Here is a 23457-nt window from a genome sequence, read left to right as displayed (position 1 = left end):
GTAAATCGGTCCGGACAGCACCTAAAACTTCAGCTCCACAGTCCGCTGGAGTTTCGGTCACATTACTCTGCGCACTGCCGCTCCGCTCCGCTCTGCGCTCTTCTGCCTCTGCGGCCGAGTGAGGAGCGCGCGCTGATGGCACCTGAAGCAAAGCTGCGTCACTGAGAGAGAGAGACGCGGCTTCCGCTCTGCTTTCTCAACAAATAAAAGCACGCAGAGCTCCTGAAGGGCTGCAGGGGTTTAGATAGAGACCCGCTGGAACCTCGTGGTCAGGTGTGGAGGAGGGACATGGCAAATAATCACACTACTTTAAATAAGCAATAGTTCTGGGAACCTGAAAGATACTTTTCTTTCTTTCTGAACGAATGAATGAATGAATGAATGAATGAATGAATGAATGAATGAATGAATGAATGAATGAACGACTTCTAGTCACAAATAAACACATTGGAAACACAACTGACATCCATCCCCCAAAAACCAAAAAAAGAAAGAAACAAAAACAAAGAAAGATCTAAAGATTATAACATGATAATAATGATAATAACATTCCCTTTCAATTATCATCAGTCTGTAACTCATTTTTTGCCTTGTAAAGCTTTTTGAAGGTTAACAGTGAGCGACTACCTTCAAGTGAATCACTGAAAACATTCCACAGGTTATTTTCCCCTTAGATTTCTTTTATTTTGTCCTTTGTTTCTTTCCTATTTTCTTCCCTTTTCCCAATTTCTTATCTATTATATTTTTTTTGCCCTTTTTTCCTATTTTTGAAAATTTTCAATTTCTTTTTCTTCCTTTTCCCTTTTCCCTTTCTCTATTTCTTATCTTTTTTCCCTTTTTTATTCTTTCTTTTCTTTAAGGTTTCCACATCATTTAACAGAAATACATATATGATATATTATTTGTCACTGTATGTAACTCAAAACTTAACATCAAACTATTTGCCCTGTGTGCAAAATCTCACTGACAGACTATAATTATAATATAATGCAAAGCAAATCATATTGACCAGAAATATAAAGATATATATTGTTTAAAAGGGAACAACTACCACTTACCACGGAACTGATCCTCCATATCCTTGAATCTATAAATAACAGTCTGTTCTCTCTCGTCCCTCCAACAAGTGGTGGAGAGCAGAGTAACTTTGCTCAAGGTTTACTCATGGATCTCTTCAATATATCCACACGATCGCTTCCTGGGCTAAAAGGCTTCTTCCACAAAGTAATCCAGCTTCAGGCCCCAGGTTCTCAGCAGTGGTTAATAGATTCAACACACCTTTAATAATAATAAATAAAAAAGATTGTTCTACTTCCGAGCCCCTGAGAGCAGCAGGGATTAAGAAACAAAAGGAGGTTGTTGCATCAAGGTTACAAATACAGATATTTGTATTTTATTTTATAGCAGCGTTATTTCAGTCAGCACAACCTCAGCAGCTCCAGAAAGTCTCTGATGATCCTCTTCCCCGCTGTTCTGAGCTCTTTACCTCTGTGCTAATATGAGGAAATACACAAGAAAAGTAGCAGGTGTTACTGCCACCAAGCCTCCAGTGGGAATAATATGCTTGTACTAGAAAATGTGGACCAAATTAATAAACAAACACACAAGGATATATGCATTTATAGACAAACTAAAAAAGACTTTGTTTTTTAAATATTCAAAGTAAGAACTTTAAACTTTTCAAAGTGTTTCAGAGTTATTCTGCACTGAAGCATGAATCTTGGACGTTTGTGCAAAAACAATTATTTGTTCACCTTCATTAACGCAATAAATCTCTGCAGCGGCACGTTTGCTGTCATTCAGCGCCATCTGCCGGTGAAGCACTGAACTGTTGAGACGTCACAAAATGCACATTTGTGTGAAAAGGGTATTTTAACTTCAATTAAATTATAGCAACAGTGTTTTACGTTCGTTTTACTAAATAAATGTTGGAGTCAATATTGATATTTCCAATGCAGTTTTGCTATCTGCTGTTTCTTTACATCCATTACATGAGACAGCAGTTGTATATTTCCATTGCTCACGTGGAAAAGTTTTGTTTCTATTTGCAAACATTATTGATATAAATGAAATGTCATTTAAAATGTGAAGTCCTTTGTATCCTAACTGACTTGTACATTCCTACCACATACATCCACCACTTCATGTCACACAGCATTTCAGGGACTTGTTCTAAATATAGAGCATTTCATTAAAAGATGCTGGGTTTTAAGTCTCTATTAGCTGCAAGCCATAACAATCGATTTGCAAAACACTAAATCGATATAGATTCTTATCTTGCAATTTAATCACTCAAATAAACCAATTTTGAATTATGTTCTAATTCATTGAGATGCATATTCATCCATCCATCCAAATATTTGTATTTGTTTCATCCGTTCTTTGAAATCAGTTCTGGGTTTAGGGGGGGGGGGCAGTGGTTGTAATTCTGGCACAAATACTGTAAATATTGCAGAAGACGTTGCATCATAGACATAAAACCTGTGTTCAGTATGATCAGAGGAAAACTCGTATCAGACCAGAGACTCATTTATCACGGCTGAATAGGCCAAGAGTAGATCCCTGGTCTGAGCAGAGAGCTGAGGCCCCTGATTCTGGACCCCCAGTGTACGTCAGTGTGACTGCTGAACGGCTGCATCTCTGGCCTGGGAGGCTCTGATGGCGACGGACGTCTCAGCTCTGCCATGCACCACCCTCCACAGGAAGCTGAGTGTCGCCCCCCACAGATGTCATGGAGGGGAAGAGGAGCGTGAAGGAGAACAGGTTGCTTAAAGCATTGGCATTTTCATTTCAGTTCAGTTTTACTTGTTTTCCACAATCTCACACTCACAGTCAGGGATTACCTGAATACTGTGGTCAAATTAGACGCTCAAAAAAGCCTGTTAGGACTCCACCTATTGGGACTGACTGTCTCATTTTAAACAATAGGCCTACAATTTTAGACCGTTTTTGTTTTTACCCGAATCTATGAATCTATAAGGATTCCTAAACGTTTTATGGACTCACCTTTTTTAATATCTATACCATTTATTTTCATATTTACGACCTGGTCACTGTAATTTTGACTGTTTGAGCAGAAAAGAATATAAAGGTTTCCTGGTTTCTTCCCAACATGCTGGGTGGTGTACACTGGGTGGTGTACGGACTCCCCAACATCCTGGGTGGTGTACGGACTCCCAACATGATGGGTGGTGTACGGACTCCCCAACATGATGGGTGGTGTACGGACTCCCAACATGATGGGTGGTGTACGGACTCCCAACATGATGGGTGGTGTACGGACTCCCCAACATGATGGGTGGTGTACAGACTCCCCAACATGATAGGTGGTGTACGGACTCCCCAACATGATAGGTGGTGTACACTGGGTGGTGTATGGACTCCCCAACATGATGGGTGGTGTACGGACTCCCCAACATGATGGGTGGTGTACGGACTCCCCAACATACTGGGTGGTGTACACTGGGTGGTGTATGGACTCCCCAACATGCTGGGTGGTGTACGGACTCCCCAACATGGTGGGTGGTGTACACTGGGTGGTGTACGGACTCCCCAACATGATGGGTGGTGTATGGACTCCCCAACATCATGGAGTACGCCTCCGACCGATACAGCCCACCGCTGGTTCAGTTAGAAAAAGAAGGAGGAGGAGGAGGAGGAAAAAGGAGGAGCAGGAAGGGGCGGGGCAAGAGGAAGAGGAGGAGGAAGAGGACTTCAGTACAGACCTGCCATAGGCCACGCCCCCAGACTGTCCAGGCTGACGTCACATCTGAAATAAAGAACCAGCTCCTCAAAGTGGCTCTAACAGGACCTTCCCTCCCACATGGTCATGTGACTTTCAGTTCGCTGGTTCCTGGGAGTTTGACTCAAACATCAGAAGGAACTTCTGACCTTCTTTTGGCACCAACTCATATCAAACTGCTTAAATCTACGTCTGTAACCTTTTACCATGAAGACCTGGTGACGGAGGAAGCAGACCTGGTGATGGAGGAAGCAGACCTGGTGACCGAGGAAGCAGACCTGATGACGGAGGAAGCAGGGAAGCAGACCTGGTGACGGTGAATCAGACCTGGTGACGGAGGAAGCAGGGAAGCAGACCTGGTGACGGAGGAAGCAGACCTGGTGACGGTGAAGCAGACCTGGTGACGGAGGAAGCAGACCTGGTGACGGTGAAGCAGACCTGGTGACGGAGGAAGCGGGGAAGCAGACCTGGTGACGGAGGAAGCAGACCTGGTGACGGAGGAAGCAGACCTGATGATGGAGGAAACAGACCTGATGACGGAGGAAGCAGACCTGATGACGGTGAAGTAGACCTGGTGACGGAGGAAGCAGGGAAGCAGACCTGGTGACGGTGAAGCAGACCTGGTGATGGAGGAAACAGACCTGGTGATGGAGGAAGCAGACCTGGTGACGGAGGAAGCAGGGAAGCAGACCTGGTGACGGAGGAAGCAGCCCTGGTGATGGAGGAAGCAGGGAAGCAGACCTGGTGACGGAGGAAGCAGCCCTGGTGATGGAGGAAGCAGACCTGGTGACGGAGGAAGCAGACCTGGTGACGGAGGAAGCAGAGGTTTGGATCCACAGTGAAGCTCCAGCATGATGAGGTCACTTCCTGAGGCTGAAGAGCCTCGAGGTGTGAATGTGAGTGTGTGTGTGGTTGTTTGACCGTCAGTCCACAGTCTCTTCTTCATTCTTCTCGAGATAAAAGGAGGAAACATGTAGCAGAGGCTCCAGTGTGGTGGACTTCTCGTCTATTCATTGAAACTATAGAGTTCATCCACGTGTCGCTGCACAAATCAGTCGTTTCCATGAAACAGGGACAGAAACGATTAATTCTTCACTCCAGCTTCCATCAGCTTCCTTCTTCTTTCAGCTGTGCGACAGCGACACCCTGCGGAAACTACAGAAATTACACATGAGACTTTTTAACATGTTTAATGTGTGTCGTGTCTTGAAGCCTCTGTGAGGTCCTCAATGGCAAACAAACAAACAAACAAACACACACACACACACACACACACACACACACACACACACACACACACACACACACACACACACACACACACACACACACACACACACACACACACACACACGTAGACAGTAGTTTGAGGAAGGTTATCCAATAATATGCAATGAATTATCTAAAAATAAAATAGTTTGAAGTTATTTTACATGTCAGGGTGTTTATTATTATTATTATTATTATTATTATTATTGTTGTTGTTATTATTATTATTATTATTATTATTATTATTATTATTATTATTTTGTCAGGGTAATTAAAATGTAAACTTTGCAGCAGTTTTTCATCAACTCTTTAAATCCACTTGTATATTGTAGTGAAACCAACTCAATCCAGGAGTCAAACACACTTCAGACCAAAATGAATCATTAAAACCATCCCGTCCAATCACGACACGACTTTAACTTAACTTTCTAAACCATCAACAGCCAGTTTATTCACAACAACATGAAATCAGTTGAAAGATTCTGCACACCTAACAGAGAAGGAAGTGAGCATCTTCTGCTCACTTGCAAAACTTAATTATGTCAACAAATAAATTCTATACAATGTGGATCTCCATTATTAAATCAAGAATAAAGTGTTTTATCATTTTGAGCTAATAAGTTGTTATTTATTCCGGACATGCTCCAGATCAGTACCAAGTCCACAGTGAGAACCAGGTAACCAGAGATATTTCACCAAACAGTGAATAATTACAGCAGAACAATAAACTCAGAGAGCGTCTCTGCAAAGTACTGCAGCAGTATCATTTATCGAGCCCCTTCTCCATAAATAATATCTACTTTACTTTCACTTCCACTTATTCTTATCTGATGAAATAATTTATATATGTGTGGTTTTCTCTAGGTGTAAAAGCAGAAGAGCAGAGGTTCAGCGGGTGAAATGTCTCCACCAGATTCAGAGGATGATGAAACGAACCTCTGCTTTCTGGAACTTGTGAGATGCTGGATGTATGTATGAGATGGTTTCAGTACTGTGAGTTTAATTCATCCTCTGCGCTCCAGATGTGAGAGGAACGACCTCCAGAGGGGTGTTTTTCCTGCAGCTGTGACCTCAGACACTCCCGCTCCTCCTCTCCTCCTCCTCCTCCTCCTCCTCCTCCTCCTCCTCCTCCTCCTCCTCCTCCTCTCCTCCCAGGAACTCCAGGTTCCACGGTTTGAGGCTCTCCGCCGCTCCCTGGGTCACTTTCCGCAGCTTTTCCTCCGTTAGAGGAACGAAGCGCTCACTGGTGGAGCGTCAGGTCAGCCGCAGCGAGGCCGGAGGGAGGCGGAAATGAAGTCGACTCGTCATCCAAAATAAAATACCTTTTGCGTTTTTTGGAGTTGAATCACATCAAGTCCCACAGAGAAATCCAGTGCGCATGCGCAAATTGCATCCACCCTCTGGTATTGATGGCGTTCCTCTCCTGTTCTGTTGTTTGTACAAACCACAATAAGCACTTTGTTTTTTGTTTGTGTCTTTAACTTCTTGCTTCACTTCTACTTTTGGACATTTGTGTGCTGCTGCTCATACAAACCTTGAAAAACACTAAAGTGAACACATATTCAAGTGATAAACAGTGACGTTTTAGACAAACGGTCTGTTATCTTTATGACCAAACGACCCAGACACATTTTTGTGATTTTCTCTCACATCAAATTAAACCGGAGGCACAAAACATGTTTCACCTTCTAAATGAGTAAATAGAGGTTTCATCCTTCTTTTCCAACTTTTTTACAACACAACATATACTTCAAAATTCCTTTAAGCATTGCTCCACACAGAATACATAGAAAGGAAGTAGAATATCAAATAGGAGAGGATAGAAATCGAATAAGTAATTTAAAATATTCATATGTACAAAGCTTAGCAATGACAAATGAGAGCCCACAAACGATGAACTTTAACCAAAACACAGTCTTAAGGAAAAAAGGACATTTTTAGCCATTTTATCTCTTTTCTTACTAGTTTTTACTTGTTTGATTGTTGTTGTTTTTTTTTTCCATTTTCATGCTTTTGTTCATTTTAGAAATTCTAGTGATTGTAGCGTTTGCCCATATTAGTCATTATTTCTTTTTATCCAAGAGTAATTTTGAAAATTATTCTCGTGCGTAATTAAAAAAAAAAAGTTTCTTTAGCTTGAACTTTGTGAAATCTTCAGGGATTCGCCGCCAAAAAACAAACAAACAAACAAAAAACAACAACCCTGAACTGGAAGCCTCAGTGTTTTAGTGTTTTATTGTGAAGATCCACATGTGAACGTGTGTTTTTGCGTGCGTCTTGACTCGGATCACTTGTTGAGCGTAAAGCACAGACAGGAAACCAGTCACACACACGCACACACTCCTCCTCTGCTCTCTGCGCTGAGCAGCATCTCATTTAAAACCCTCCTCCAGCCGGAGCCCGTCCGAAGTGTCGGTGGTTTGCAGAGTTGGTGAGTAGTTCTTCAGACAGTTGACGCACCGTCGCCCCAGTGGACAGCATGTCTGGTGAAGAGGCTCCAGCCCAGCAGCAGGCGCCCGATGGAGGAGAGCCGCCCGCAGCCTCCGGCGCGCCGCAGGAGGAGCCGGTGTCCGTCCGGGCCCTGGTCCTCACCGGGTACGGCGGGTACGACAAGGTGCGGCTGCAGGTGAAGACGCAGGCGCAGCCGCGGCTGAAGCCCGGAGAGGTGCTCGTGCGCGTCAAGGCGTGCGGGCTGAACTTCGCCGAGCTGCTGGGCAGACAGGGGCTGTACGAGCTGCTGCCCCCCCCGCCCGTCACCATGGGCATGGAGGGGGCCGGGGCGGTGGAGGCCGTGGCTGAGGACGTCAAGGACAGGAGGGTGAGTGCACACACACACACACACACACACACACACTGTTGAAAACTTTTTGTGTACAAAGTTTCTCTGCTCTCATTCCTCTCGAACGTTTACAAACACGGTGTATTTTCAGAATTTCATAATAAAAGTAGTGAAGGGGTGCAGTAAAAGCCCTGCCGCCTCACGGTGGTCCGGGACGTTTGCATGTTCTCCTCTTTGCTCCCACAGTCCAACAACCTGTTCATTAGTGACCTGTGATTGAGTGTGGCCTTGTTTCCATGGCAACACCATTTCACATGTCACATTGTTTTTGGCCCATCATCCACATGGCACAGCGCTTTAGGAGCCTGAACTCTTTTTAAAAAATTTTAATTTAACGCACTCGAGAGTGGAGAAATGTTTTGCCACCAGAGACATATTTGCTGAAAGCGATGGTGACATCACTCTACCTCTGACCTGATGATGCCCCCCACGCCACTTAACAACAACAACAACAACAACAACAACAATGGTGGAGCGCCTGCTCCAGGTGCAGCTGCAGAATCTACTGATGCTGTTTGATTATATAAGCAGACATATTAGATTGTCGACTTCTCCAGTTTTAGTGTTTTTCTGTGGTAGTGTTCCAGCGCCACCTACAGGTGTGTTGGTTTTGAGTCGTTTTCACAGGGAACGGATGTTTCCTGTGTGGACGGGAAACTTTTTAAGAACGAGGGGAAAAAAAGATTGTTTTAGCTTGTGTGGACGGGACTTCAGTGTTTCATGTGATGGACTGGCACTCTGTGTCCCAGTATGTCTCCCAGTATGTCCCCCAGTGTGTCTCCCAGTATGTCCCCCAGTGTGTCCCCCAGTGTGTCCCCCAGTGTGTCTCCCAGTATGTCTCACAGTATGTCTCACAGTGTGTCTCACAGTGTGTCTCCCAGTATGTCCCCCAGTGTGTCTCCCAGTATGTCTCCCAGTGTGTCTCCCAGTGTGTCTCCCAGTGTGTCTCCCAGTGTGTCTCCCAGTGTGTCTCCCAGTATGTCCCCCAGTGTGTCTCACAGTGTATCTCCCAGTATGTCCCCAGTGTGTCTCCCAGTGTGTCTCCCAGTATGTCCCCCAGTGTGTCTCCCAGTGTGTCCCCAGTGTGTCCCCAGTATGTCCCCCAGTATGTCCCCCAGTGTGACTCCCAGTGTGTCTCCCAGTGTGACTCCCAGTGTGTCTCCCAGTGTGTCTCCCAGTATGTCTCCCAGTATGTCTCCCAGTATGTCTCCCAGTGTGTCTCCCAGTATGTCTCGCAGTGTGTCTCGCAGTGTGTCTCCCAGTATGTCTCCCAGTGTGTCTCCCAGTGTGTCCCCCAGTGTGTCCCCCAGTGTGTCCCCCAGTGTGTCTCCTAGTGCGTCTCCCAGTGCGTCTCCCAGTGTGTCCCCCAGTGTGTCTCACAGTGTGTCCCCCAGTGTGTCCCCCAGTGTCCCCCAGCCTCACCCATAGTTAAGTAGGATTGCAGCCGGCGTCCCGCCAGCCTGCAGAGGATGAAGCGTTATGGAAGGTTCCTCTCTGTGCTGTTGACCACAATTATAGTAGAAAATACATAAAAGAAAGTCTTGGAACATTTGTGTATTAATAGAAACACTTTGCTTTTCTTTGTTCTGCACAATATTACTGCATTTCTGTTTGAATGAAACTCCCTGAAGATATTCAGTGGCTGAAATCCTGGTTGAGAAAGTTGAAGACAATCTCTGCACAGATTTGGGAGAGTTTCTCTTTTTCTGCGACCTTGAATTGATAAAAAATAGCGTAAACTGTCCATTTCTGGTCTGTTGGAAGCTCACTTGTCCCCTGCAGTTGCAGCCTGACGCCTCACATGATGATGTGTTGATGTGAGGGGATCCTGTTTATTTTCACAACAGCACATGAAGGATAAAACCTAAGTGACTCATAGCAACTCCGCTGCAGAGGGTTTGTGTTCCAAATGTACCTGAAGGGTGTTTCTTGCACCCGATGCATCAAAACAACAGAACTCCAGAATGGAGGATGGAGAAAGAAAGAAAAAAAACAACTCATCCTGTAAGAGTAACGGGACATTTGGAGCCGAGACACTGGGTTCAGTAGCTGAATTAGCTTTTTGTGTAAATGTAAAGAACCTGCTTCTTCAGTAGTGGGACGGTTGTTTAACAATACTTATTGTATTTGCAGAATCATATCGTAGGGACCTGAAACACGCCTTTACTCTTTTTGCAACGCACAGGAAATTTAACTAGCGCTACTCTCGGTAGAGCGCATGTTTGCCAGCTCTATATTTGTCACCATGGAAACGGATGGATTACAAGGTTATTTGATCCACTCCCTCCATCATCTGTCATGGTCGTTTGAATTTCTTCAGGTTTCACTGTTTGACACAAAAATACGTTTTTGACCTTTTTGTGACCCTGACCTTTGACCTTTGACCCAAATGCTCTCAATATCTAATGGGACCGTCCTTGGATGAAGACGAATCATCCCTGGAAATGTCCATATCTCCTTTGATCTCCCTGAGGTCAAACTAACAAATAAATAAACACATACGCACAGACGTTCGATGGCGAAGGTAAAATCCGATATTAAAATAAACACAGAAAAAAAAACGTCTTTGCGTCCGGGAAAGATGAGAAAGAGAAAGAGTCTGTCAAAAAGAGAAGAGTGTAGAAAGAGAGTGTATAGAAGGAGGCTTCAGTGAAGCGATGGACAAAATGAAGAGTTTTGTGGTGAAGAGCTGGCAAATGAAGGTTTGAAACGGCTCCGCCAGAATAAAAGCTGTGCTCTCTTTTTCCCCACCTCATTCTCCCTCTTCTTTCCCTGAGCCACATCCTCCATCTCTTCTTTCCCTCCTCATGTTGTCTAGATTTTGTCGACTCGTATTTAACAACCACTTGGAAATGAATCTGACCAGCGTTGCCAGATATGGAGCTATCCCCCTATTGGGGAGCCAAACCCTTTGTTTATTTCGTGCATTTATGATGTGTTCTTTATTACACATATACTAGTTTTACGGCTTTTGCATGATTTCTACACAGTATGTAATGTGAAGAAAAAAAAATTGGAATTTAGCGTCAAGACGTGAGGCGTGAATGGAACCAAAGTTTTCTAACACAAACGCCCCCAGAATGGCACAATCGTGAAAGAAAACCACAAGAAGGTACTTTAATATCTATAGCTGAAGGCTTTCACGCTGGTGACGGTTTATTTAATTTAATTTAATTTTTTATATTTTATATTTTATATTTTATATTTTAATTTAATTTAATGTAGTTTAATTTATAAATAAAATAAATATTTTATAAATAAAACAAATTATTTAATTAAATAAAATACATTATTTAATTAAATGTAGTATTTTAGTATTTTTTTGTATTTTAGTATTTTTTTAATTTGATTTAATTTGATGTACTTATTTATTAATTTATTTTCCACAATTTCACACATACAACAATGATTATGACTTGACGTGCATGAATTATGCAAAAAAATGATGGAACTGATGAGAAGTTTCCAGTGGAAGCTCACTGGAGGTCTGCAAGGGAAAAATAAAAACAAACATAGAATTCATGAACTGACAGGATTGATGCGTAGACGTTTCCAGACGTGAGCTCGTGGTCCTGTCATCAGTCTTCTTTACATCACAGATAAGAAAGTGGAGAAGTCGCACCCTGAGACGACCTCATGTGTGTTTTCTAACGTCACTGAAGCTTCCTCCTCCTCGTCAGGATGGAATTCCTCTCCTCCTCCACTCTCGTACCTCCATCCATCCTTCTGGCCATCTTTGGAGAGGACTCTTTCTCTTTAGGGGGAAGAGCAGTAAAGATTTCTTTAGCGTCCAGGTGTGGCTCTAATCCCTCTAAGTACTGATAATGTGAAGGTTTGGGAGCTCAAGTGGACGTGGGAGTGAATGTGGGCGTGGCTTCTGGGGGACCAATGGGAGCGCAGAGCCGCAGACAATAACAACATGCCCTGCCAGAGAGTTTGCAGACACTAAGACACTAACCCTGTTGTATCGTGGAGCCGTGTGGCTGCAGACGAGGCCTGCAGGGCGGCGCTCTCATGAAGCGGGGGGGGGGGGGGGGGGACTTTACAGCTTCTTACACATTCCAACATGTTTGTAGGGCAGATTTTATAAATGTGCCTTTTTATGTTTAAAACGGTTTCATCTTAAAAAAACAACCAAGTAATTACCTCCAGAAAGATGTGACATTTCTCCTGCACTGAGGTGATTTCTGAGGAAATTCACAGGCATATTGTTGTTTGCTACGTGACGCTTGAAAGCAATTAAGAGGGAAACATTTGACATTTTAATTTATTGCATTTTCCATCACTTCCTCGCGCATCTCTTCTCTAATTAGGATTTTGCCTGAAACAAAACACCATCGAGGAGTACAAACCTCTTCATGTCTTGTTTTGTCTTCGTCTCTGCGACGTCTCCGTGTCTCCTTCTGCCTGCAGTCTGAAGTCAAACCTGTAACGTCTCCTGTCCTCCCTGAGGGGAATGTGCTGTTCTTGCTCAGCTCCAAATTGCTTGTCGATATTTCTCCTAGGGGGGGGGGGGTCATTGCAGCGACATAAGGGGAGCTGCTCATCAGCAGATCATGTAAGTCACCAAAACAGGAATGTGCCTGTAAGGAGTTTAAATGAGCTAGAACCCAGATCCCAGCAGGAATGTTCTGGATGTTGTAGAACAAAACACAGTAAAGTCCAGGTTTTGTGTTTGATTGGTTCTTTATTCACCTGCAGTCATTTTGCCTTCAGTTCCTCTTTTCCTTTGATTAACATTCAGACCTGCTGATATTTGACATCACATCAGGTTTGGAGCCGCAGGAAGCGACAGAAACTCTCTTTTTCTGATACATTTTCAAAAACTTGGACTTTTTTCACCACGACATGAACCTTCACTGCTGTCTGAGTGTTTTTACGCCACCTAGTGGAAGTGTGCTCTGACTGTCACTACACCTTTCCTTAACTCCTTTAGGAAGCCTCCTAACACCTTTCCTTAACTCCTTTAGGAAGCCTCCTAACACCTTTCCTTAACTCCTTTAGGAAGCTTCCTAACACCTTTCCTTAGCTCCTTTAGGAAGCCTCCTAACACCTTTCCTTAACTCCTTAACACCTTTCCTTAACTCCTTTAGGAAACCTCCTAACACCTTTCCTTAACTCCTTTAGGAAGCCTCCTAACACCTTTCCTTAACTCCTTTAGGAAGCCTCCTAACACCTTTCCTTAACTCCTTTAGGAAACCTCCTAACACCTTTCCTTAGCTCCTTTAGGAAGCCTCCTAACACCTTTCCTTAACTCCTTTAGGAAGCCTCCTAACACCTTTCTTTAACTCCTTTAGGAAGCCTCCTAACACCTTTCCTTAACTCCTTTAGGAAGCCTCCTAACACCTTTCCTTAACTCCTTTAGGAAACCTCCTAACACCTTTCCTTAGCTCCTTTAGGAAGCCTCCTAACACCTTTCCTTAACTCCTTTAGGAAGCCTCCTAGCACCTTTCCTTAACTCCTTAACACCTTTCCTTAACTCCTTTAGGAAACCTCCTAACACCTTTCCTTAACTCCTTTAGGAAGCCTCCTAACACCTTTCCTTAACTCCTTTAGGAAGATTCCTAACACCTTTCCTTAACTCCTTTAGGAAGCCTCCTAACACCTTTAGGAAGCCTCCTAGCACTGAAAGGAGATAGGAGGGACCTTCAGCTCTTCTCTGCTCCTCCATCAGGAGGTGGTTTGCTGAGTCGGCAGTTTCAGCATTTACTGTTTTGTCATGTGAGTGAATGCAGTGGTCAAGTCACTGATGGACTCTTGTCCTCAGCCACATTGAGCCACATCCTCCATCTCTGGTCTCCTGACAGGCTGCCAGTGTTTCTCCTGAGCGCAGGAAATTAACTTAAATGATCTGTATCGAGTCTTCTCAGTAAAAAAAATACAAAACGACGACTTAAAAAAGTTTAAATAAAGCTGCAGCTTACCATCTTCTTTCTAAGAAAACCCAGAAGAAGTACTCCACCATAATACTGATCATTCACCTCGTGGATGACACGATTCATACACAATCATTAAATATCTTTTTCCCCAATTCCTGAAAAAGTTTAAAGAAAAATAAACTTTTTTTAAATTGAGATTCTCAGGCGCGCTGTAACATCTCCTAAAAACATCCACTCTGTTTGCAGCAGATATTTTTTCTTTAAATGTAAGAAAAAATAAAAACAGGTGCATCTGCATTCCCTGTGGAAACGTTGTTCTCTTCACATTAATGTAGGAAAATATGTATTGCTTCTTAAAGCACAGGAGTGCTGCAGATTTCACTTTCATAAATTTGTAAAAATTCAGAAAAGTTTTCAATGGAAACAACAAACGCTGAAAACGATGTAGTTGTCATGTCTGGCCACTAGTGGGTGCTGTTTAATTCTGTGGTAATGAAACCGCACACACACACGCTTGCAGAGAGCAACACTATCAACACTGAAATGGCGAGAACACACACATTCTAGTGGACATGATGATGATGTTGGATTGTTACTGTGGTGACATTTCAAAATAAAACTACCAAATCCTAGCAGAATATGGACTAATGTTTTGACTCAAAAGCCAAACGTTCATATTTGTCTACAGGGAAACACGTCAGGCAGAACGTGTTTCTTGCTTCACTTTCTGTCACTGATCCAGGAACTGAGCTCAGCCTTTTTTTAACACTGTCAAGCATTTTTTTGTTTTTTGGAGGGGAGGGGGGGGGGGGTGGGGGTCATCCTGCGAGCTTTTAGTGTTTCACAAGTCCGAGGGTTGAGAAATGTGATCCGTCCATAAAAAGAACCAAGTCACCAGATGTGGAAGCGTCATGTGCAGCAACTCGCCACGATTGGAGCGACTGGAGATATTGACCTGTAACATCAGCTACATGTTTGTTTTTAAACCTGTGTGTGTGTGTGTGTGTGTGTGTGTGTGTGTGTGTGTGTGTGTGTGTGTGTGTGTGTGTGTGTGTGTGTGTGTGTGTGTGTGTGTGTGTGTGTGTGTGTGTGTGTGTGTGTGTGTGTGTGTGTGTGTGTGTGTGTGTGTGTGTGTGTGTGAGATCGGCTCATTGTCATTGGGCTGTGTGCAGCAGGAAGTGGGCGTGGCCTAGTGGTCTTGAAGCTGTTTTGACAGGAAGGGCCGCCACATTCATGATAAAGTCGAAATTCTTTCCTGTGTTCTTCACTTTTTTTTTGGTTCTGTGTGTGTGTGTGTGTGTGTGTGTGGGGGGGGGGGGGGGGGGGTTGTTGTTACACGATGTCGGCGATACTTTCAGTAACCTGGAGTCTCTGGAATTCACAGGATCTGAGCTCACAGCAGTGACGGCAGCTTTTCCACGTGCAGCAGGAGGCTGGTGTGGTTTTAGTTTGGACGCACACATGGGAGTTAGTTTTTAATTCCCATTTAAGGCACATCCACAAGACGTTTTAAAATGGCTTCATGTTAATCCAGTTTAGCAGATTTAGCAAATTTCCAGAACTGTATAGATCCAGATGTGTCAGGTGTTCTACATCTGACAGCCGGGGGGAGTTTATTAGAGTTTATTTGAATTAAATGAAGCTAAAATTGACACAGACAGAAGATTTTAATGTTTTAATTTGGTCAAAAGATTACTTGTTACTGACCCTTTTCCTCTTTGCGTTTAATGAATCCAGATCTAATTGAAGTTCCATGAGCGCAGGAACCAGAAGTCGTTTAGACTCTGATGGAGAAACAATCAAGAAATGTTTAAAAAAATTTCTTGACCTTGATGATGTTTTGGTCAACTAGTCCAAGGTCACATTAGACGTCACTCAGTTTTTACACCAAATAGTTCTTATAGTACATGTTTTAACAGAGGGAAATATGATTTCAGAGAAACGGGGAAAGTGTTCTCCAGATGAAACTCTCCCGTCTTGTGTTTACTCTCCTCTCTGAAGCTTTTAAGAGTCTTGTTTTTAATTTAAATGACAAGAACTCCATCTTCCTTCTCTTTAAATGGTGTTTAACCGAGACAAGTGTGAAGAGATCTGAAAGCTTCTCTTAATATAATTAAACTCAATCCTACAAACTGGATAAAGTTTTTGCTTGTCAGATCTGTGGATCATATGAAACCACACCTTTCTCATGTTCATTGACTTTCTCTGGAGCGGCGTGGAAACTTTAGTTTGGCATCATCAATTCCTGGCGTTTAAAGGTGTGATAATGATTATTTATGTATTACTTACTGTATAATCTAAAACGAGAGCCAATTAAGACTAAACGGCTCTAACATTGTCATCCTAAAGACAGTTTCGTGATGTTTTGCGTCTCCACTCACTAAAGTGGGAAACGTATCCAATCAGCAGCATCTTGTTTATTATTGCAATACTAGATTGTGCCTGAAGGTGGAGTATTGAGCCACTCACACCATTTATATGACAACGATTTCAGGAAAAAAAACAGCAGAAACATGAAAACGATGTATTTTTCTTTATGCTCGTTGGTGCTGTTGGTGGTTTTTGTAATGAGACCAGCGCCACCTAGTGCACAAGAACAGCTGGTCTTCAATTGAAACATAGTTCTGCTAAATTGAGCTGAAATGACCGCAGCTGTGTTGTAATCCATTTCTGTCTGTCTTGTATTATTTGAAACGTTCTGCTCATAAACACTGGTTCATTACCTATAGCAGGTTTGTCCAAACTGTTTTAACCATTTTTAACCAAGCAAGGTGGTTATGTAGGATTTATAGGAGTGTTTGTTTTTTTTTTGTTTTTTTGACATTTCAATGTATTTTGCAACATGTTTCATTAAAATTGACTATATTGAGATAAACTGTAGTCATTTTGAGTAGTAATTGTTTGATTATAGACAGTTTCATCACGTACACTTGGTGCGCCACAACAAAGAAAAAATTGTTAATTTAAATGTTATTTTAGCAATATTTTAACGGTCTAACCCCTGAACTAACATTTTATTTTGTTTTAACTCCGTATACTTCTTTGTATGTATGTTATACATGTGCATATATGTATATATATATAGTATACGTCTCTATATTGGTTCAGTTAAATAACTATGTTTCTTCCATAACATATTTGGTGTTTTTGTTCGTTCAGTATCAACTGGTCCCACAATCGATCACATGTTACTATGTAGTAGTATTTAGTGGTATTTAGAAGTATGCAGTAGTATTTAGTAGTATGTAGTAGTATGTAGTAGTACACAATGCATTAGAATGGAGCATTTAAAGTGTATTTTGTCACTAACTCTTCCTGTGTCCTCCAGGTGGGTGAGCGGGTCATCGTCCTGGGCCGCAGCGGCATGTGGCAGGAGCTGGTGGTGGTGGCGGCGGGGCGGACCTTCCCCATGCCGGAGCAGATGAGCTTCGAGGAGGGCGCCGCCCTGCCCATCAACTACATGACAGCCTACATGATGCTGTTCGAGATGGCAAACCTCAGGCCGGGCAAGAGTGTGCTGGTACACATGGCGGCAGGTCAGACACACACACACACACACACCTTTGTGTTCTTTTATCAAATACTTCATTTCCCGGTTCGGTCCAAATACAGTCAGATGGAGGGATGAAAACTATTTACTTGTTTGTTGTATTTCGATGTTTCATTTAAGATTTTATTTCCTTGGTCTCACGCGGTTTATTGATCAGACGGGTAGAACGACGTGTCGCCGTAGTGTGAGAGGAGTATAATGTTCTGGCTATTAGCCGGTCTGAGACGGCCCCCCCACCTGCAGTTAATTTCTACCCAATAATAAAGTCCAACAAATGAGCTCCCACCGTCTCCTGGGCAACGTGAGCAGAGTCGCTCAGCGGCTCCGGATCGCTAATCACTTCCCCGGATGCAGATGCATTTCTGTGCAGAAAAATGATCAGCCGAGAGTGTGTGTGTGTGTGTGTGTGTGGGGGGGGGGGGGGGCTTATTCATAAAATGCCACAGAGGATCATTACTACACGCGGTTGCTTTGACAACACCTGACATGCTGGAGGAGGACTCCCACACTGATGAGCTGATAATTCTCTATCTACAGAGGCCTGTGTGTGTGTGTGTGTGTGTGTGTGTGTGTGTGTGTGTGTGTGTGTGTGTGTGTGTGTGTGTGTGTGTGTGTGTGTGTGTGTGTGTGTGTGTGTGTGTGTGTGTGTGTGTGTGTGTGTGTGTGTGTGTGTGTGTGTACAAACTGTGAAAAACATGTGATTCATTTAAAGCTCTGGATTTATTTATTTTTTTCATTGATATTGTAATTTGATCTTTTTTTTTTTTTTGCAAAGATTTAGTTTTAAAAGGTTTTATTGTGAAGGACCGTTCCTTCCTGCATGAGATACCCGCCCTTGTTTCTCCCCTGACATGTGTGACGACCACAGTCATTTCAGACGGATGGTGAAACGGCGTTAAGAGACGTTAAGACCAGTCTAGTGGCAAAACAGAGGAAATTATACACCTATTGCAAAATGTGGCAGTCGTGGTGGAAAGCTCACATTTCTCAACACAATAATGATCATGTAGTATTGCTTGCTCTATTTGTCAATGGATTAAGGTTTTATAGTGATTTAATGTTGTTGCCAAACAACCAGATGCTCCCCGGCTCACGTGTGGCCTGTGTAGAACATCTGTCATACCCATGTTGTACATTGGAGGGCGATGTTGAGCCCGTCCTTATAAACCTACCTGGTTCCCTGTGGTGAGTTTGAAGATTGGCTCCAGGGGGAAAATTGCATTTGTAAACGACCCCACTGTGTTATTCCCCCTGCGTGGGTCTTTGACAGACTCAACACACCACCTGGTGGTGAAAACCTGCACAGCAGAACTGACGAATATTTGCCTTTCTGATTTGTTTCAAGCGACTTCCTCCCATTAGAAGGTGTTCCGTCTCCGAAGACGAAGGCAGACCAATGAAAACACCCCGTCTGTCCCCCGACACCCTGAACCCTGCAGACTGAGTGGAGTCGGTGCAGCGACTCTGTTTATCCTCCCGTCAAACATTAACTGATGTTTTTAGTGATACGTGTGGTTTGTGCTCCTGTGAAGGCTCATGGTGTAAATCCTCTCTGTCCTGCCGGACGTCACAAACAACATGGCTCAAGAAGATATTTTAGACCACGAGAGCAGAAATGAGGATTGTGAATCATAGTATTTACAGAGAACTTGCTTCTCTCACGTCGTAGTGAGACGGCCTGAGGTCTGTGATCTAAACAGCCTTTTTTTAAACATTTTCCACCAAGTGAAATGTAACGGGAGGCTGAAAGCATGTTTCCCCTTTAAAATAAGGCCGCCACGGCCCTTAAAATGACGTTTATAGTTTAGAGATGTGTCCAAAAGCTGTATCTTATGAAGTTTAAGTTACCATTCAGGATTGTGAACGTTTCATTCCACTTAAGCTGTTTTAATCATTTTGGCTGTTTTTAAGCAGTTTATTTTCCCATTAACATTTTTTTTCCCTGTTAGAAATGAGTTTTTTCTCCGTTTTGTCTCCTTCGTCTCCAACTTGTTGTCATTTTAACTATTTATCCCCACTTTACTTTTACCATTTTTAGTTTTTAAATTCTCTTTTAGCTCCAAGCGACGAATCCTTTCGATGATTCCTCTCGTGTGTCATGACACCTGCAGGCGGCGTGGGCGTGGCGGCCACCCAGCTGTGTGGGACGGTGCGGGACGTGACCGTCTTCGGCACGGCTTCAGCTTCCAAACACGAGACCATCGCCCAGGGCGGCGTCACTCATCCCATCGACTACCGGACCAAAGACTACGTGGAGGAAATCCGCAAAATCAGCCCCAAGGGTGAGAACAGCCCCTCCTGGCGTCTTGTGCTGATGGTTGTTGTCCAGTTAAAGTTCGCCGTAGACTGAAACTGCTGCTTCTCCTGACGTACCGGTTCTTATATTGAGGATGTAGACCTTGGAAGATGTATATATGTATATATGAATGTAGAGTCATGCTGGTGGCAGGAAGCAAGGCATCACTGAGACGTTTCATTAGTTGTTTAAGAAGTGGTTTAAAATAAGGTTTTAAACCTGAAACGGAGGATTGGCTAGACGCCATGCAGACCATCTGTAGAATGGAGAAGCTGACTTTCTCACTTTGACTTGAATCAGGAACATGTAAAGAAACGTGGACAAGCTGGTTTGACGGCTTCACATGAGAGGAAACGATGGTATAGATATATTTCTGTTTGTTAAATGTAGTTATTATGGTCAGGTTTCACTTGTGTTTTTCTCTGCTGTTTATTTATTTCACAGTGAAAAAAACTATTTATATATATATATATAAATTAATGTATTATTTAGAAATCAATTTTTTTTTTAATTATACGTGTGTGTGTTTACTCCCCCCCCCCTCCATCCATACGTGTCCCCTGCAGGCGTGGACATTGTCCTGGACCCTCTGGGGGGGGCAGACACCCAGAAAGGCTACAGCCTGTTGAAGCCCATGGGCATGCTGGTCGTCTTTGGTGAGAATAAATGCACAAGAAATGGAAGACGATACAATAAAGTCTGAGCAAAAAGTTTCTCTTTTTGTCTTTACTGAGTTACTTAAACAGTTTGGGGTTTTTTTTAATTTTTTTTTTTATGGTGGTTAATCCGTCTCAGGCGCTGCCAACTGTGTGACGGGCCAGAAGAAGAACCTGCTGGCCATGGCCAAGACCTGGTACAACCAGCTGTCCCTCAACACCCTGAAGCTCATGCAGGCCAACAAGGCCATCAGCGGCTTCCACCTGGGCTACGTCACCGACGAGCAGCTCTTCACCAGGACCATGTGTGCCCTCATGGAGCTCTACAGGCAGGGCAAGATCAAGCCCCGCATCGACTCCTGCTTCCACTTCGAGGAGGTGGGTTTCATCAGGCCTCTGGGCTTTACACCGCAAAGGTCATTGTGGCGCTGGCGTTCACCCTCGTTTGATTATACATCTGTCAAACGCTTTGGAGCAGAAATTAGACGCCAATCAAGTGTATTTCCCAGTTAGTGAGTGAGTTAGTTAGTTAAATTATAGTTCAACTCTGGATTTTAGTCACCTCACAATATATTGTTAGTGAATCTTAAGATCCACGGGCAATGAAAATAAAAAATACTTGATACTTAATACTTGAATACTTTGATTCTAATTTATTTATTTATTTATTTATTTTTAATTTAATCTATATTTTTTATTTTTTATTTTTTTATTTTAATTTATTTATTTATAGCAACTGTTACAAAGTGAAATTTGTCATGTTATTATGTTATGATATCAGTAAATAATGGTTAAACATTTCCCTGCAATACATGTGATGTGAAAACTACTTTTATAGTTTTTTATTATACAGTGAAACTATAAAATGACATTTTAATTTGGCAAACTCGACACAAAAAAATATGATTTAGAATTAGTTTTTTCCATTTTAAAAGTATTAATATTTGTTTCTTGGAGTTAAAAAAAAAAAGAAAAAGGGGGATCATAAATCAGTTTTGAATCAGAAGTTAGAAAAAAGCAAAAGAAAATAAAGCACCCAAACGTTTTCATTTCCCTTTAAAGCATCTTACAATAGAATGTCTTGACACTGGTTCAGTGGAGTAAGAACTCAGTGTATCAAGAGAAGAAAGTATAGATATTTATGTTAAAAATATCAGATTTTTTTAAGATCAAATCCAGACACCTGAAAGAGTGATTACACATCAGGTGTCACATATAAAATGATTTGTTGTGATTGTTAACATGGAGAGGAGATTAATTGCTCAACTGAACCGTACAAGCCCCAGAAAAGCAGACAGCCTAGATCTACACTCGGTAGAGCGCAGAACTTCGCCAACGCCACATTTCTTTGCGGAACCGAGTTAGCATGTTAGCCATTAGCCCACATCGATGCTAACGATCCTGTCCGGCAGCCACATCACTGTGTGAACCACCGAGCGGGGAGCGTCTCCATGGCAACAGACGCTGATCTCCCCCATGAGGTGCCTCTCTCATCCGCTTTGCATGGGACGTTTTTCCAAGCAGTTTTTGGGGGATTAATTAGGAAGCAGTTAGCCGTTAACGTCCCAAAATGTAATGGATCGGCCCCTGGGTGGTGATAAATCATCCCTGAAGAGTTCACACAGTTCGCGTTTAGAGTTTTTGCAAAAAGTTGGGAAGATGCATACAAACAATAAGTAAACAAGAAGGCCGTTGCTGGGCTAATCCCCAGCCGGAGGGCTTTATATTTTCTCACAAAGCAGCTCTAAGGCAGCACACTTGGTACACTAGAGGGTGTTCCATGGGTCCTAGTAGATAATTATGTAGAATCTGAAAGGTCTTCTTCATAAGCTATGTCAAAATACGTCTCCAGAGCCCAAAAGGTGTTTTTATGCACTTAGTGACCCTGTGACCTGATATACAAATGAGGTCATGGTCACCATGGTGCCCCTTCTCCCCAGGTGGAGTGTCCATGTATGAAGTTTGGTGATTGTGGGCCCAGGAACTGCTGAGAAATGAGGAGAAATGTTTATATGAAAATACATGTATTGTGCAACCATGACGAGCAAACTTCAGACCCTACCAATCTTCAAGGTCAAGGTCAGGTCACTTGGTGTACTGGAGGTTATCCCTGGAGTGTGTATCATGTGTGTATAACATTTCAGAGCCCTAGCTCAAAAACCTAGGCCTCCAGAGCCCAAAATGTGTTTTTAAGCACTTCGTGACCCTGTGACCTACTTAATATGCAAATTAGGTCAAGGTCACCATAGTATCCCTTCCCCCTCTGAGATGTATCCACATGTGAAGTTTGGTCACTGTGGGCCCAGGGGTTGCCGAGATATAGGTAGAAACGTTCGAACGGACGGACGTACGGAGACTGTTTCAAGATCCCCCTTCGGGGCCTATCAGCCACGGCGGGGGATAATAAATACACACAGATGAACACATAATATAATATAATATAACACCTCAGCTTGATCAGTACAAAGTGATGAATAATCAAATCAACAGTCTTATTGTTTTGCCCACATCCGTTGAACAGGAAGTGAGTGTGGTGTTCCAGGTGTCAGCAGGTCGGGCTCTTGTACACGTCTGCTCCGCTCCTCCTCAGGTCACCGACGCCATGAAGCGCATGCACGAGCGCCAAAACATCGGAAAAGTCATCCTCCTCCCCGAACCCAAGAAGGAGGAAGAGAAACCGGAGCCCAAAGCCGAGGAGGGGAAAAGTGTGGAGGAAAGTGAAGCCGCGACCGTCGACCAGAAGAAAGAAGAAGAAGAAGAAGGAGAAGAGGCCACGGTAGAAGTTCAAGTAGAAAAGATTGAGTAAGAGTTTGTTCTCACACACTTCCTCACAGAGTTTCACTGTTGTTCAGTTTGTCAAATAACGGAGTTAAAAATCCTAATTACACAAATCCTTTGTCAGTATTTTCCAAATGTTTATAAAGTTTTGTTGTGCAATATGTCGATAGTGTCGTGTCTTTGTTGGAAACTCGGGTTATTTGATGGAGAGAAAAAAAAACGTGGGGGGGAGGGGTCATTTTTATATCAAATGTATTGATGCTAAACATTTTCCATATATTTCTTTATATGTTCCAACTCTTCAAAGCGTTTCTGTGGTGGAGTTGTTCTGAGCGGTTTCACAGAAAATCAGCAGTCACGTTTGTCCTGACCGGTTCAATGGCCTGTGACACACGGCTCAAATATTAATGTGTAATAATGATCAAAGCCCAATACTTTTCACCGACTT

General features: G+C 43.1%; 1 protein-coding gene across 1 annotated transcript; it reads left to right on the top strand.

The window, feature by feature from the left end:
• The first annotated feature begins 7357 nt into the window (after nucleotides 1-7357).
• On the top strand, nucleotides 7358-23174 carry LOC308145316 (synaptic vesicle membrane protein VAT-1 homolog). The gene is made up of 6 exons (XM_080516705.1): nucleotides 7358-7829; nucleotides 17058-17265; nucleotides 19391-19561; nucleotides 20142-20231; nucleotides 20371-20609; nucleotides 22822-23174. The coding sequence occupies exons 1-6, from the start codon at nucleotides 7491-7493 to the stop codon at nucleotides 23035-23037; spliced, it is 1263 nt and encodes a 420-aa protein (XP_080372831.1). The 5' UTR covers nucleotides 7358-7490; the 3' UTR covers nucleotides 23038-23174.
• The last annotated feature ends 283 nt before the right edge of the window (nucleotides 23175-23457 follow it).

The sequence above is a fragment of the Blennius ocellaris genome (assembly GCF_963422515.1).
Source record: "Blennius ocellaris genome assembly, chromosome: 21".
Lineage (NCBI taxonomy): Eukaryota > Metazoa > Chordata > Actinopteri > Blenniiformes > Blenniidae > Blennius > Blennius ocellaris.
Note: the sequence above shows the minus strand (reverse complement) of the source record. Positions and strands in the feature narration are given on the sequence as shown.

Bases quoted from the DNA above. Each gene is read 5' to 3' on its own strand.
- LOC308145316 (XM_080516705.1), top strand. From the start codon at position 7,491: ATGTCTGGTGAAGAGGCTCCAGCCCAGCAGCAGGCGCCCGATGGAGGA. The intron at 19,562-20,141 runs GTGAGAACAGCC...TGTCCCCTGCAG, and splicing joins CCGCAAAATCAGCCCCAAGG to GCGTGGACATTGTCCTGGAC. The intron at 20,610-22,821 runs GTGGGTTTCATC...GCTCCTCCTCAG, and splicing joins CCTGCTTCCACTTCGAGGAG to GTCACCGACGCCATGAAGCG.